Raw genomic sequence first — 15251 nt, 5'->3', positions numbered from 1 at the left:
ATGTAGTTAAAATGTTTCTACTGACAGAATTCTAAAGTCAAATCCAGGGGTGGGGAACTTTCAGCCTCAAGGACAAATGTGGCCTTCTAGGTCTTCAAGTGCACCCCTTTGACTGAATCCAAACTTTACAGAACAAATCCCCTTAATAAAAGGATTTGTTCCATAAAACTTAGACTCAGTCAAAAGGCTGCACCTGAGGGCCTAGAAGGCCACAAATGGCCTCGAGGCCATAGGTTCTCCAGCCCTGTATTGTAGTCAAAGGTCAAAGTTAACATTATCTTGTTAAAGTCTGTGGAGGAAAGGTAGTCCATAAAGTCAGTTGAATGACTTTAAGAACCAGCCTTCTTGAGGCAACTCCCTTATCTGCACAACTTCCCAGATAAACTCTTCTCTACCCTATTAAAGCTTGTCTTCTTGTATTTCTCACTTTCTAGTAGAGCTCTTTTCTTTCTGGCATTTCCTTGTGCCTCACTATATTATTTCCGGCAAAGGGAAATATTCAACCAAGAGAGGGGGAAATGCTAAGAACATTCTGACTCTTCATGAATCAAAATACTATTCCTATGGCTTTAAGCACCTCCAAATGATTGCATAATATCCTGGACACTAGCTAGGTCCTGAAATTTCCATCACAATATTTAACAGCAGCCTCTCTCTAACAGGCCAATCATCCCACATTTCTAACTACTTTCTCTTCTGAATCATACTACTCTTATCAGACTCCCTCCTCACATCCTCACTCTCCCTCTCCTTTCCTAGATTAGATTACTAACACAAGACAACTAATTCTCAAGAATCATCACTGGCCAATTATCCACAGTTTTGAGAAGAAACACAGAGTAAGAGTTAGGAAGAGCTGATGCCCTTGGCAATATTCCCAATATATCTCTACTACCTCTTCTGTCACTTAAGAGCTATGGAGAGCATTAAGAACATCTAGAAATCATTATTCTGCATATACGACCTGCAAAGGAAGACTTCTATAGACAAGTATGTATACAGTGTTCAATTTTGAACTCTCTTCCTCATTCTGGGCTCATTTATAGCTAGTAAGTCTGAAAATGCTCAGTATGAAACATCAGTCATATGAGTACAAAAATAATTATTTCCAATTCTTATAGCAAAACCAAAAATTGTTATAATAAAATCACATTTTTAGTTTACCATGAATAAAAAACAAATGAATATCCTCCTATTAGATCTCAAAGTACTTTAATAAAATGTTATCTGAATTGTTTACTTTCTCCTTCATAAAGAAACAGTTCAAAAAATAGCTCCATATGTCTTTTTTTTGCAAGCTTTTTTTTTTAGGCTATTGAGGTTAAGTGACTTGCCCAGAGTCACCCAGCTAGTAAGTGTCAAGTGTTTAGTCTGAGGCTGGATTTGAACTCAGGTCCTCCTGACTTCAGGGCAGGTGCTCTATCCACTGTGCCACTCAGCTGCCCCTCACATATCTTTTAAGATGGGAGAATCCATTACTTCTCTCATATCAGTAATTTCTTGTTTTACTGTTTCAAACACTGAGTTGGAAGAAGTTAAAAAAAAATTTGCTAATGCTGCATTTGAAGACGGTCCCTAGTGAAAAGTTACAAAAGTAATATTACTTGGGACTTCAATGTTCAACATTATCAATAACTTAGAAAGAAGCATACATTTCAAATTTACAAACACAAAACTAGACGGGATAGCTAGCATGAATCAGTCTCTAAAACCTGATCTAATGAGATGAAATTTAATTGGGATAGACATATAGTCCTACTTAGGTTCAAAATAATCTAATGTAAATAGGGAAGACATGGCTAGACAAGAATTACCATGAAAAAGACCTAGGATTTTCTTTAGTGAACTGCCAAGCGCACCAAAGTTAAGAAGATATGGCAGTCAAAAGAGGTCATTCTATCCTTTGGCTGTATTAATAGAAACATGATATCCATATTATGAAAATTAAGTTTTCTATTGCACTTTGACCCGGTCAGATGATACATCTGAAGAAATGAGTTGTTCTGAACTCCTTATCTTTACAAGAAACATATGCAGGGTAACATGGCCAAGATGGCGAAGTTGATTCATAAACTGCCATAACTGGGGCAGGTATACACAGAAGTTCAGACAGAATTGCTATCTTTATGTATTTGAAGAGTTCTACCATAAGAGAGAGATCATAGTGGTTCTACATGATCCCCAAAAGAAGAATTATCTTTCTATAAAGCTGCAGAAGGGCAGATTCCAGCTTATATAATGTAAGAAAAAGTTTGTAAAAACTAAAGTTGTCCAAAAGTGGAATAATATGCTTGCCTCAGTATATAATGACCTCCCCTCCCCCCCTCCCGAGTCCTTTACGGTTAGCCACCTGTCAGCTGTGCTGCAGGGACCATGGGTGATTAGGCATAAGGTATCTCTAAGATGTCTGGTTGCTTCCAACTCTGAGATTATGTAAGTCTAGGAATTTCTCCACAAAAATGTCACAGAATATGATTATCATCTGAAAATAAGAATAAAATAAATAATAGCTTAGGGGTCCCTTTTGGGTTGACTTGTTACCTCTTTCTCTCTGGCATAATCCTCTTGACCATATTCCTCCTCATCATTTTGAGTCTGAAGAGCCACACTGCCAAAGTCTAGTGACATGGTCCTTCTGAAAAAGAAAGTTTTTCAAGCCCAAATTCAACAAACTTTAGTAAGACAAAGTCTCACTCTCATGGACCATATAATCTAATAAAATACGGAATACAAATAATTATAGTACAAAACAGTATCTGATAAGTACACAAGAGAGATATAAGTAAGGTGCTTTGTGAAGCCTGATGGGAGAAAAGACCCTTAATAAGTACATCAGAGGAGACGTCCCAGGCATGGTAACAACCAGGCACAATTTTAAAGGATAAGTAGGGATTCAACAGTGGCAAGGAAACACCTTCCAGGAAAAGGGAAGAGTCTAAGTAAAGGCATGGAAATGTGAAAGCATACACATCATGGAGACAGTAAATAGCCCTGACATTGGCCTGGCCACAGAGGACATGCAAAGGAGGTTGTAGTCAAAAGTGTTAGATAGGGAAGAGTGAACATTATTAGAGGAGTAAAAGGGAATCATTAAAGGAGGAAAAGACTAGGACTAGGTCTTATTTTTTTTTAACCCTCTCTTCTATCTCTCCCCCCGCTTCTCTTATCCCCTTCCCCTTCTATTTTCCTGTAGGGCAGGATAGACTTCTGTACCCCATTTCCTGTATTTCTTATTTCCCAGTTGCATGTGAAAACATTTTTTTAAACACATGTTTTTAAAACACTGTGTTCCAAATTTTCTCCCTTCCTCCCTCCCCACCCACCTCATTGAAAAGGCAAGCAACTCAATATAGATTATACATGTGCAGTTATGTAAAACGCTTCCAAGTAGACATGTTGTGAAAAACTAATTCTATTTCCCTTAATTCTATCCTGCCCCTTCCCATTTATTCTATTCTTTCTTTTGACCCGGTCCCTCCTCAGTAGTATTTGCTTCTAATTACACCCTTTCCCAATCTGCCCTCCTCTCTGTCATCCCCCTGCTCTCTTGTCCCCTTCCTCCCTATTTTCCTGTAAGGTAAGACAGATTTCCATACCCAATTGAATGTGTATGTTATTCCCTCCTTAAGCCAAATCCTATGAGAATAAGATTCACTCATTCCCTCTCACCTTCCCCTGTCTCCCCTCCACTGTAAGAGCCTTCTTTTCTGTTTTTTTTTGTGAGATAATTTACCCGTTCTACCTCTCCCTTTCTTCTTCTCCTAGTATAATCCTCTCTCATCCCTTAATTTTATTCTCCAGATATGACCCCTTAATCTTCAACTCACCCTGTGCCCTCTATCTATCTATCTCTATACATACATACAATTTTCCTCCCTCCAACTACCGCAATACTGACAAAGATCTCATGAGTTATAAATATTATCTTTCCATGCAGGAATGTAAACAGTTCAATCTTAATAAGTCTCTTATGATTTCTTTCCTTCTTCATGTTCCACTTGAGTCTTGTGTTTGAAAGTCAAATTTTCTATTCAGCTCTGGTCTTTTCATCAAGAATGCTTGAAAGTACTCTATTTCACTGAATGACCATTTTTTCCCCTGAAGGATTATACTCAGTTTTGCTGGGTAGGTGATTCTTGGTTGTAATCCTATCTCCTTTGCCCTCTGAATATTATATTCCATGCCCTGCAGTCCTTTAATGAGAAGCTGCTAAATCTTGTGTTATCCTGATTGTGTTTCCACATACTTGAATTGTTTCTTCTGGCAGCTTGTAATATTTTCTCCTTGACCTGGGAACTCTGGAATTTGGCTACAATATTCCTAGGAGTTTTCCTTTGGGGATCTCTTTCAGGAGGAGATCGGTGGATTCTTTCAATTTCTATTTTGCCCTCTGGTTCTAGAATATCAAGGCAGTTTTCCTTGATAATTTCTTGAAAGATGATGTCTAGGCTCTTTTTTAGATCATGGCTTTCAGATAGTCCAATAATTTTTAAATTCTTCTCCTGGATCTATTTTCCAGGTCAGTTGTTTTTCCAATGAGATATTTCACATTGTTTCTATTTTTTCATTCTTTTGGATTTGTTTTACAGTGTCTTGATTTCTCATAAAGTCACTAGCTTCCAATTGCTCTATTCTAATTTTTAAGGAAGTATTTTCTTCAGTAATCTTTTGGACTTCCTTTTCCATTTGGCCAATTTTGCTTTTTAGGGTATTCTTGTCCTCGTTGGCTTTTTGGACCTCTTTTGCCATTTGGATTAGGCTATTTTTTTAAGGTGTTATTTTCTTCAGTATTTTTTTGGGTCTCCTTTAGCGAGCTGTTGACTTGTTTTTCATGATTTTCTTGCATCACTCTCATTTCTCTTCCCAGTTTTTCCTCTCCTTCTCTTACTTGCTTCTCAAATTCCCTTTTGAGCTCTTCCAAGGCCTGGGACTGATTCATATTTTTCTTGGAGGCTTTGGATGTAGGAGCTTTGACTTTGTTGTCTTCTTCTGGTTGTATATTTTGATCTTCTTTTTCACCAAAGTAAGTCTGACTCTTTTTGCACTGCTTGCTCATGATCCTGGCCAATTACTTCAGTTTTAAACTCTTTGTTAGGGTAAGAGTCTGCTTCCAATGTGGAGAATGTATTGTCCCAAGCTTCAGGGGTTTATACAGCCGTTTTCAGAGATACTTGTAGGGACCTGTACATCTTCAGTTCTTGCAAGGTGGTATGATAAGGGGCGAGGTGTTTACTCCTTTCCTGGACTGTGCTCTGGTCTACTAGTGACCACAAGCATGCCTTTCTGTCCTGGAACTGTGAGGAGGGTTTCCTCTGCACTGCCACTACATGCTAGCACTCCTCTTCACCCCAGGACTGCTGCCCAGAACTATGACCCAGATCCAAGCATGGGCAAAGCAAGGTTCTGGATATGGGAGAATAAATAAATAGCAGAGTGATGTATAGAAATTACGTTAAAAGGAAGAACAGGTTTTTGAAGAAAGATAATAACTACGATTTTCTTTCAGCATGAGTATTTTATTTTAAAATCTCATTTATAACCTAAAAAACTTTTCTACAAAGTTTTTCAAAAATTAACAATCTAAACAAAAATCTATATTAGGAGCTTTAAACATTTCATATTAAGATAAGCACTTGGATTACTATAATTTTATATTTTTAAAATCAGTCCCAATGCTGCATATAATAGTAAAATGATAGGTTATTTTTGTGAAACTGTTTTCCTCTTTTTGTTAATAAGGGATAACTACTTGGGAGGGGGAGGAGGAGAGAAACAGTGGGAAATATAGGTGATATATTTTTTTAAAGCTATCAATAAAAATAAATTTTTAAAAAGCAGTCCTAAATTGTATGTTAGTTGTTTCTACCAAGAAGCCCATTTAAATCCTTGCAATTTCCATATGTTAAAAGTCCTCCTGCAAGTAACAAACATCCTGCTCCAAAATTTATTCAGGTTGTGACACCTAAAGGAAACAAGCCTGACTGATCATTTAGAAGTTCTAGCAGCTATAAAGAGGTCAATTCCAAAAGTAACAATAACTCCAAGATATCAATTAAGAGCTGTAACAGAAGAAAAAAGGCAGAGGATAGATTTTCAACTATAGTCACAAAGTTGCTAATGATTTGAATTAACACTAAAAGTATCCCAATTTTGCAAAGTTCAAACACTTCAAAGCCCTGAATAATCTTGACAAACAGAAAGGCATGATTGCTAGGCCTATCATCGACTTCCCATTCAATTTATTCTTTTTAATGTTAACAAAATTTTTATCCTTTCCTGAGTTTCTGACCTGTTCCTTTTCCTACCATTTTGAAATACAAGAGAAATACATAAAACACAAAGAATATTGTACTGTAAAGAACCTGATTTCTAGTGACAACTGTTGAAGACTGAATTCTCAGTTGGGACACCAAGTGTTCAAAACACCTCTCTCTTGTAAAATGACTACAAATCAATTTGTTTTACTTTCAGAGCCTTCTTGGAGCTAGCTGCAGACCGTATGTGATGTTTGATTAACTGGTTCCTTATTTGGTGGTACCAAATCATAAAAAACAACCACCTTAGTGTACTTCTCTATCATATAAATCAGTATAAACAAAATAGAGTTAGATGTCCCAACTCCACATTATACACTATTAAAACCTAAGGTGTGTGCAAAAGTTTGCATACAATCAACCTAGCAAATTTCCCCATTGTAAAATACTGGCATATACTTTCTTTTTTCCTCATTCGGAACACAGTTCCTTAAAAATCATTCATTTGAATGAGGCTTGCAAGCAACTGAATGAAGTAGAAAAAAGACTGGATTGGAATTTAGGTTTCTAACTTTGTGTCTACAACCAAATAGCTGTATAAGCTTGGGCAAGTCTTAACTTCAGTTATCTGGGTCTGTTTTGACATCTGTAATATAAGAGAGTTGAACTTCCTCTCTAAAGTTCCTTTAAGTTCTAAAATTCTTTGGATTCAATAACATCAAAGCACATATTTTGGGGGCAGCTAGGTGGTGCAGTAGACAGAGGATGGTCCTGGGGTCAGGAGGACCTAACTTCAAATTTGGCCTCAGACACATAACATTCACTAGCTGTGTGAATCTGGACAAGTCACTTAACCCCAAATGTCTCACCTAAATAAATAAATAAATAAATAGTATATATTTGAATTAGTCATTAAAATTAGCACATGACATGAGTCAAAATCAGGCCAAAATTCTTAATAATGATATCTTATTTGAATAACACTTCATGGTTTACAAAGTGTTTTTATACACATTATTTCATTCTATCCTCAAAACAATTCTGTAAGGTAGGTATGATGAGAAAACCTAGGCCAGAAAGGGTTGAATGACTTATATAATGATATATTGCTAATAAGTAGCAGGTTCAAAATTATGTTGTCTCTTTAGTACTTTCCAATACACCCAGCTTGAAAATAAAAAACCACCCAGCTGCCTCTAGACCAGCGGTTTTTAACATTTTTGTGTGTCAGGAACACCTATGGAAGTTTGGTAAAGCCACGGACCCCTTCTAAGGATAATATTTTTAAATGCATAAAATAAAATATATAGGATTGCCAAAGAAATCAATTACACTGAAATAGTTGTCAAAATATTTAAAAAACAAATTCACAGACACCAGGTTAAGAACCCTCACTCTACAAGGAAATTAAATAATTTCTGCTTCTCCCTTACACTGTCTTCAGTTTAAATTTTCAAAATTGGTTCTCAGTATCCAGTTATAGACAGGGATTGGTGTTCTCTTATCCATATATCATTCTACTGACACACAAAGGACTAATCAAAGGTTGGGCAGACTGGCAAGAATGGGTAATATGGGGGGCAGCTAGGTGGCACAGTGGCTACAGCACTGGCCCTGGAGTCAGGAGGACCTGATTTCAAATTCGACCTCAGACTTACTAGCTGTGTGACTCTGGGCAAGTCACTTAACCCCAATTGCCTCACTCAAAAAAGAAAGAATGGGTTATGTGTCAGTGAACATTTTTGCATGCACATAAGCTTTTTGAGTCAACCTTCAAACCTCACTTAGGAAACATGCTGACACAACTAAGTGTAATTTAAATAGCAAAACAAAGAAGACAGAAGTCAAAGAAAGTGACCAAAATATTTTGGCCAAACGTAATGTATCAGTTAGAAAGAAGCTAGGTTTTATCAGAGGTGACCATGGTAGGAAGGATGAGCAAGTAAAATGGGAATCAGTGTAAATGATCAGTACAAATTTAAAACAAATTTTCCTTATGGACAAGCAACAGTATTCTTTAAAGGCAGAAGATAAATGAGCAACAAAGAAGGATGGTAAATTTTACTTTAGAATATATTCATATTTCAGGTAGAACAGTGTAGGCAGTTTGCAATATAAATCTAAAGGAAATTATCTTGGAGACTATCATATCCAGTCTCTTTATTTTACAGACAAGGAAAATGTGACCCAAAATTTAAATGACCATCTCAAAGTCTAAAAAGTACAAAGCTGTTTCTGGATATAAATGTGAGCTACCATCTATCATCTGTATAAACAGTTCTGCCACATCACAGGATATATAGATTTAATACCTTTGAAATACATGTGTCTTAGTCCTAGCTAGTTGTATAATCCTGATTAAGTCACAAGCTCTCTAATTTTTTCCCTTATTTTATTTTCCTCATCTATAAAACAGAATGCTTTGCCTACTCAGAAATGCTGTAGTGATCAAACGAGAAAAATAAGAAAATGCTTTTATTTTCTGCAACACTATGCAACTGTGAGGTAGCACAGGAAAAAGACAATCATGACTTGGACTGAATATTGGGGCTGGAGGCACTATAAAACTATGTATGTCTGATCCACTCTCAGTTCCCAGTTCTACTATCACTGGTATTTTTTGCTTGGCCCCTACCATGGAGCTCCAAGTTCTGATTTCTAACTCCTTTGGCTCAATATTTGATACAACTCTAAGCAGAGCATATTCAGAAAAGCCCACTTGCCTATTATGTTAATTCCCTTCTCTACAAGTGCCAAGTACAAGAAACTACTACACATACCTAGCACCAAAAAAAAAGGAAAAAATAACTAAAAAGTAGACAAAGTGCTTACCTGTGGTTGTAATATGTCAAAAACTGCTAAGAAAGTGGGTAAAAACCTCTAAACTCCATTCACTCTTTTAGAGGAAGACTAAGTCTTACAGCAAAAAGAATCAAACTGGTTTTCCAACAGCAGCTATAGATAAGTTACAATAACAAGATAAATATATTATTACGATCATAGATACGGAGCTATAAGGAAGCAGAGAAGTCACCTAAACTAGCCCTTGCATTTACTAATGACAAAAGTAAAGCTCAGAGAAGGAAAGTGACTCACTCTTCCAAGGTCACACAGGTAGTAACTACAAGTCAAAATCAGAACTCAGGCCTCTTCTGACCCCAAATTCAGTGGATTAACCAAGCACTTTTATCAGGTATAAGATAATGAATTTAGTTTTTAAAACATTAAAAGATAGCCTTTAAAATTAAAAAAATTATCAAGAAATAATGCACAGAAAACAAATTTTAAGGCTTAAGACATGTTCAAATAAGCAACTGAATGAAATCAAAACTTCAGCATCTGAAAAAATGAAGTTAAATTATCCACCAGAAAAATTATTCAGGGCCTCCAAAGTCAACAAACAAGTTAGATCATTAGTAAATATTTAAAATAAAAGCCTATCATATCTTAGGATGAGAAAGAGAGGCAGTATGGAGTAGTGCACAGACAGCTGCCCAGGAGTCAGGAAGACCTGAGTTTAAATCGGACATTAGCCACTTACTAGATATGTGAGCCTGGGCAAGGCACTTAACCCTATCTGCCTCAGTTTTCTCATCTGTGAAACGAGCTGGAGAAGGAAATAGCAAACCACTCCAGTTTCTCTGCCAAGAAACTCCAAATGGGGTCACGAAGAATCAGACACAACTTAAATAACTGAACCACCACCACCACCACCTAAAAACCAGGTCTTTTTCATTCTATACAATTCGAGGATAAGACGATTTCACTGATACTGGGAACTCCTGAGAAGGAAAATATGCTATCCCAATGCACGCTGACCATTATTCACTTTGAGCTGGGCCACTGAGAATTTAGTTAAGTGACCTGCGCCGGCTCACAATGCCAGTAGGGTTCAGAGGTGGGATCCGAACCCAAGTCTTCCTTGATTCACTCGGGGTTAAATGCCTCCAATATACCCTGGGCAGTCAGTGTGTGCGAGGTTTAGACACTATACAAGGTCCTCACTCGGTGGCTCTCCTTTAGAAGTGTCCCTAGGGCCGAGAAGGGTGAGCACTTCTGCATTTGGCCCCTCAGCGGACCAGCCAGTGAGGCAGGCTGGGGCACAGAGCCCCAGGGTCAAGGGCATGGCCGGGAGCTCTTCATTCGGTGCACCTCCTTTAGAAGCAGCCCGTTCCCACCTAGCACCAAGCAAGGTGGGCATTGCTAGGTTTGGTCCAAGAAGCAGGCGGGGGTCCAAGGGTCAAGGGCACGGCCCGGCAGGTTCGCCCAGCCCCGCGGCGGGGGCGTTAGCTTCGCCTTCGGCCCGGGCCGCCAGAACCCGGGCCTTGTCAATTCCAGAATTCAGGCACCCGGCGACGCCGAGACCGGCGAGCGACGGACCTGGCCGCGGGCTCAGGGCGGGCCCAGGCTGAGAAGGGGCACCTGCTGGGTTTGGGCCGGAGAGACTGAAAGGGCGCTGGGGCTCGGGGGCCCGAGAGTCCTCCGGCGCGGAAGACCCGCGGAGCGCGTCCCCACCCCCTTCCCTACCCGCTGCCGCCGCCCCAAGAAGCAAAAGCGAAGCTCTCACCTGGGCCCCTGGGCCCCACCGCCGTCGCCGTAGCTGAGGGGGGTAAGAGAACACTAGAGCGGGGACCTCCTTCCAGCTGTGCCGCCCCACACAACACAGACCCCAGCCGCCGCTTCCTCGTTACAACCGAACATGAAGCATGGAAGCTTGAGGAGCAGTGCACTCCTGCAATCGACGAGCAGAAAGCCCGGAGGTAGGCGGGGCTAAATTGGCTTGGGGGCGGTACTTTTAGCTCCAGCGTGCTAATTTTTCGAAGCTAGGTTGCAGAACCACTCGCGGTTGCGAATGTGAGGCTGTTTGAAAGCGGGCGCCAGAGCTGGCGGGAAGTTCAGCTTACTCCACCATTGGTCGAGGCGTGAGCCAATCGGAGCCTGCTTGAAGGAGGGGCGAGTTGATAGGTTACCTAGACACCCAAAGTCTAAGTGTAGTTTTAAGTCCTATGATTTCATCCTTTTGCAAATGAGATTCAGAGAATTCAAGGAACTTGCCCATATGGTTTTCCAGGACAGAATGTAGACTCCTTAAGGGCAGCATCCCCAACGCTTAACGCAATTCTGGACACACAGTGTGCTAATGAGTGCTTATTGATTAATCAAATTTATAGCACGGCTGGACTATATCAGATCCAGGACTCAACCGGAGGTCTTCTGACTGCTGATTTAGTGCTCTTTTCCTCACACTACGTCGCTTATGTAAATGATTAGAGTCACTTTCTTGGAAAGAGCTTAATTTTATCTTCATTCTTTAAGGGAAGAAAGGAATAGTCACATTCATATAGGAATTTGTTGTACCTACTCATAATGGGAGTGCAGATTCATGACCACCAGTATTTTGTGCAATCTGGTTGTATCTGTGACTGAAGAACCAGACCACTGAAAAATACAATGGTATTCAAGTGGTTTTCAGCCTCTTGGTCAGTCTTTTGTAGACCTATATAGGACAGTCTATTAGTCCAAGGACAATTACTAAAAACAAACATTTTTATCGAGTACCTACCTCATACAAAGTAGTCACTGTGCTTAACGAAATGCTTTGACAATTCTGTGATCTCATTGTTGTGGGTACACTTCCTTTAAAGATGCAGATCACAGCCCATTCATGTCTAACCAATCTATATGAGTCTTGTCCAAGTCTCATAATTTCTTTACACACACACACACATACACACACACACACCCCTATCCATTAATTTTCCTTTACTCTTGCTTTGTGACCACACCATCTTTTTTTCTTATTATACATCTCCCCATTGGCATCCTTCACACCAACTCTTTTTTGTATTATAATGTGCTACAACCTGTTCATATCTACCATGTTCCTCTTTATTGCCCTTTGAGTCACCCTTAACTTTAATTCTCTGGAGGCTGGCATTCCATTTCAGGAACACTAAAGAATACTGATATTAAAAGGACCTTTTCTTCAGGGGAGAAGGTTGGGGTCTTTAGCAGAACTTTGCAATTCTCCAAAGGTAATTCAGTATACTTTCCTCTTCCTTTTTCACCTTGGGCTTAGCTCATCGTGTAGTTGTAGTGTCTGTTCAAGACAGATATACAAGTGGATTCCTTCTTTGGGTGGCCCACCAGCTGCATATCACGGTCTGGATGATAGATATTTTTCAACTTTTTTTTCCTATGAGGATAGCTAGGCTAAACTCTTCTGAGCAATTGTGGATCTCAGAAGATACTATGGTATTCTAGGACTCGAAATTGGCACAAGGTAATCCACCCATAGAAAACAGCTGGGAGACTTGACTAGTGGTAAAGTCTCTCTCTTCCCTTGGGCTACACATAACATCCTCCATAATGTCAATATCACCTTTGTTGAGCATGTGCGACTATGCTAGGCTGTGCCAACCTCTGGAAATAAAAAGAAGTAGGAGGCACAGTTCTCAGTCTAGATGGGCTTACAGTCTAGCTAGAAAGGCAAGAGGTAGATTCAATACAGTGCCCTTCCTGCTAGGGACCAAGCAAATGAATTGGACAATAAACACTTTTTTACAATCATTTTCAGCCATGTCTGACTCTTTGTGACCCCACTTGGGGTTTTCTTGGCAAATATACTGGAATGGTTTGCCATTTCCTTCTCCTGCTCATTTTACAATGAGGAAAGTGAGGCAGAGTTAAGTGACTTGCCCAGAGTCACACAGCTAGTAAGTATCTGAGGTCAGATTTGAACTCTAGGCCCAGCACTCTTATCTACTGTGCCACTTAGCAGCCCCACAACAAACACTACAGCATCTTAATATGTTAATATACTGGATCCAGCCTATCTTTCCAAATAATCTCGCCTTACTCCCCCTCATTCATACTGTGTTCCAGCCAAATTTGTCTGCTTGCTGTGCCCCAAACTCATCAATCCATTTCCTGCCTTTGTGCCTAGCACAGGCATTGACTTGTACATGATCGATAGACACTGACAGGCAAGTGTGGCAAAAAGCCTGAGAATAGCAGTACTCCCCAGCCACCAGCTCTGCTTCTAGTCTGACTGCACAGTGGTCGTCCAGGAGAGGAACTCCTATGAGAGGGGAGCCCTATCGTTGCTGATGCCATCCCTGCTACCACCAGCACCAGCTGCCACCACTGAAGCAGCAAGGTGTCCAGAGGGAGAGACAACAGGAGTGATGTGCTAGGTGGGCCAAACCATGCCACACCACATCAACCACCACAATCACCCCTGTGATGAAGACCACACGCAACCCTGGCCTCAATATCCCTGGGAATAGCAGAGCTCCCCAGACCACTGACCCTGTTGCTAGCCCAACCCCTAAGTCAACATTAAGGGGAGCAACTCGTGTGGAGAGGGGGCCCACCATGCCCACCACTACTTATATCAGCTGCTGACCAACTGTCACCATTGGGCACATATGCCCCAAAGCCCCAAGAACTGCAAAAGCAGAAATGATTTTATTAATGGAAATGATACAAAAGTAGATGAATTACTACATGTCTTGGCACTGTATCCTAAGTGACTCTATGCCTTTCCATCTCCCCCACTGCTAAAACCTCATATGTTTGTTATCTCCCTCTATTATAATATGAAGTCTTTGAAAGCAGGGACTGTCTTAATTTTCTATTTGTATCCTCAACATTATGCTTTGTACATAGTAAATGCCAAATAAATACTATTTCACTCATGCAATATATTTTGAATTGAATTGAATTATACACCAAATTGTATATACCTAGAATGCATTCCATTCTCACCTGTGCCACCAGTCAGAAGCCTTTTCTGATACTCTTAGTGGTTAGTGTTCTCTATATTTAATATAAGAAATTATATATAAGAATATATTATAGGTGAGAATGTATAATATATAACAATTTTGTATAATGTATGTTATATATAATCAAATCATATTGTTTTAAATTATGTTATGTATGTAAAGTTATGTTATGTAAGTCATATATTATATATAAGAAAATCATATTTTGTTCTCCATGTAAAGATTGTATCCCCTGGTAGAATGTAAGGGCAAGGCTTTTTTTTAAAATTTTGTTTTTGTACCCCTAAGTGCATAGTAGGTAATTAATGAATGCTTATTGAATTGAATTGACTGGAGGGCTCTTGTAGAACTATGGGATGTCTTAGTACAGTTTTAAGTTATTAAAGCTTAAAATTGCATTAAGCACCCTGTAGAAGAAGATATGGTTTTAACAGGTAGGTTGTAGCCAGAATGTGGAGGACCTCAAAAGCTGGAGAAATGAGACAAGTTTCCTGTGGGTTTTGTCAATGACAAATATAAAAGCACGGAGATAGAAAATAAGCAAATGATACCCAAGGAAGATAAGCAGTTAGCATATTAACTTGTTTAGAGTAGACAGTCTTTTAGGGAAGCTGAGAGAATTAAATCTAAGGGAGAGAGAAGAAGACTGATGAAACACATGGAACAGAAGGCCAAAGAGATTAGCTTTGATTTGCTAGGTTTTTATTTTCTGCCTATACAAAACTTGCTAAGATATACCAAATAGGACACTCCCCCTACCTCCTATAACTGACTATCCACCTGTCCTGCCATCTGTTCACCCACATCATCCTTTCACGCACACGTATGCACACACATACATATATCTATATATAGAGATATATATTTATATATATATATATATATATATATATATGTACACACTTTTCATATGCGTCCACACACATATGTGCATTCTTGTATCTATGCATATTCTGGAGAAGAAAAAGGGTAACTCCTATACACTGGATGGAATATAAGCCAATATAACATAAAATTAAAATTTAATTTAAAAACAAAACTTTAAAACATTTCATATCCCTCATTTACACTTCAATGGACATGTAATGCCAAACAACTGCAGAAATACTCAGGTTTGGCTAGTCTAACCCACTGGAAGAATGTATTCCTGAGAAGTGATAGACTAGTAGAACGTTAGAACTTACAGGAACCTTCAATATCATTCTTG

General features: G+C 39.3%; 1 protein-coding gene across 1 annotated transcript in view; it reads right to left on the bottom strand.

Annotated features, from left to right (window-relative positions):
- The window catches only part of CEP152 (centrosomal protein 152), a 92500-nt gene extending 81522 nt beyond the window's left edge, over positions 1 to 10978 (bottom strand). The window contains 2 exon segments of the mRNA XM_020977134.2: positions 2542 to 2635; positions 10822 to 10978. Coding sequence (XP_020832793.1) covers positions 2542 to 2628 — 87 coding nt within the window. The 5' untranslated portion in view covers positions 2629 to 2635; positions 10822 to 10978.
- Positions 10979 to 15251: the final 4273 nt, after the last annotated feature.

Source organism: Phascolarctos cinereus, unplaced genomic scaffold (assembly GCF_003287225.1).
Source record: "Phascolarctos cinereus isolate Bilbo 61053 unplaced genomic scaffold, phaCin_HiC Scaffold_3;HRSCAF=262, whole genome shotgun sequence".
In the NCBI taxonomy this organism is placed as follows: domain Eukaryota; kingdom Metazoa; phylum Chordata; class Mammalia; order Diprotodontia; family Phascolarctidae; genus Phascolarctos; species Phascolarctos cinereus.
This window is presented reverse-complemented; position numbering and strand designations above follow the sequence as displayed.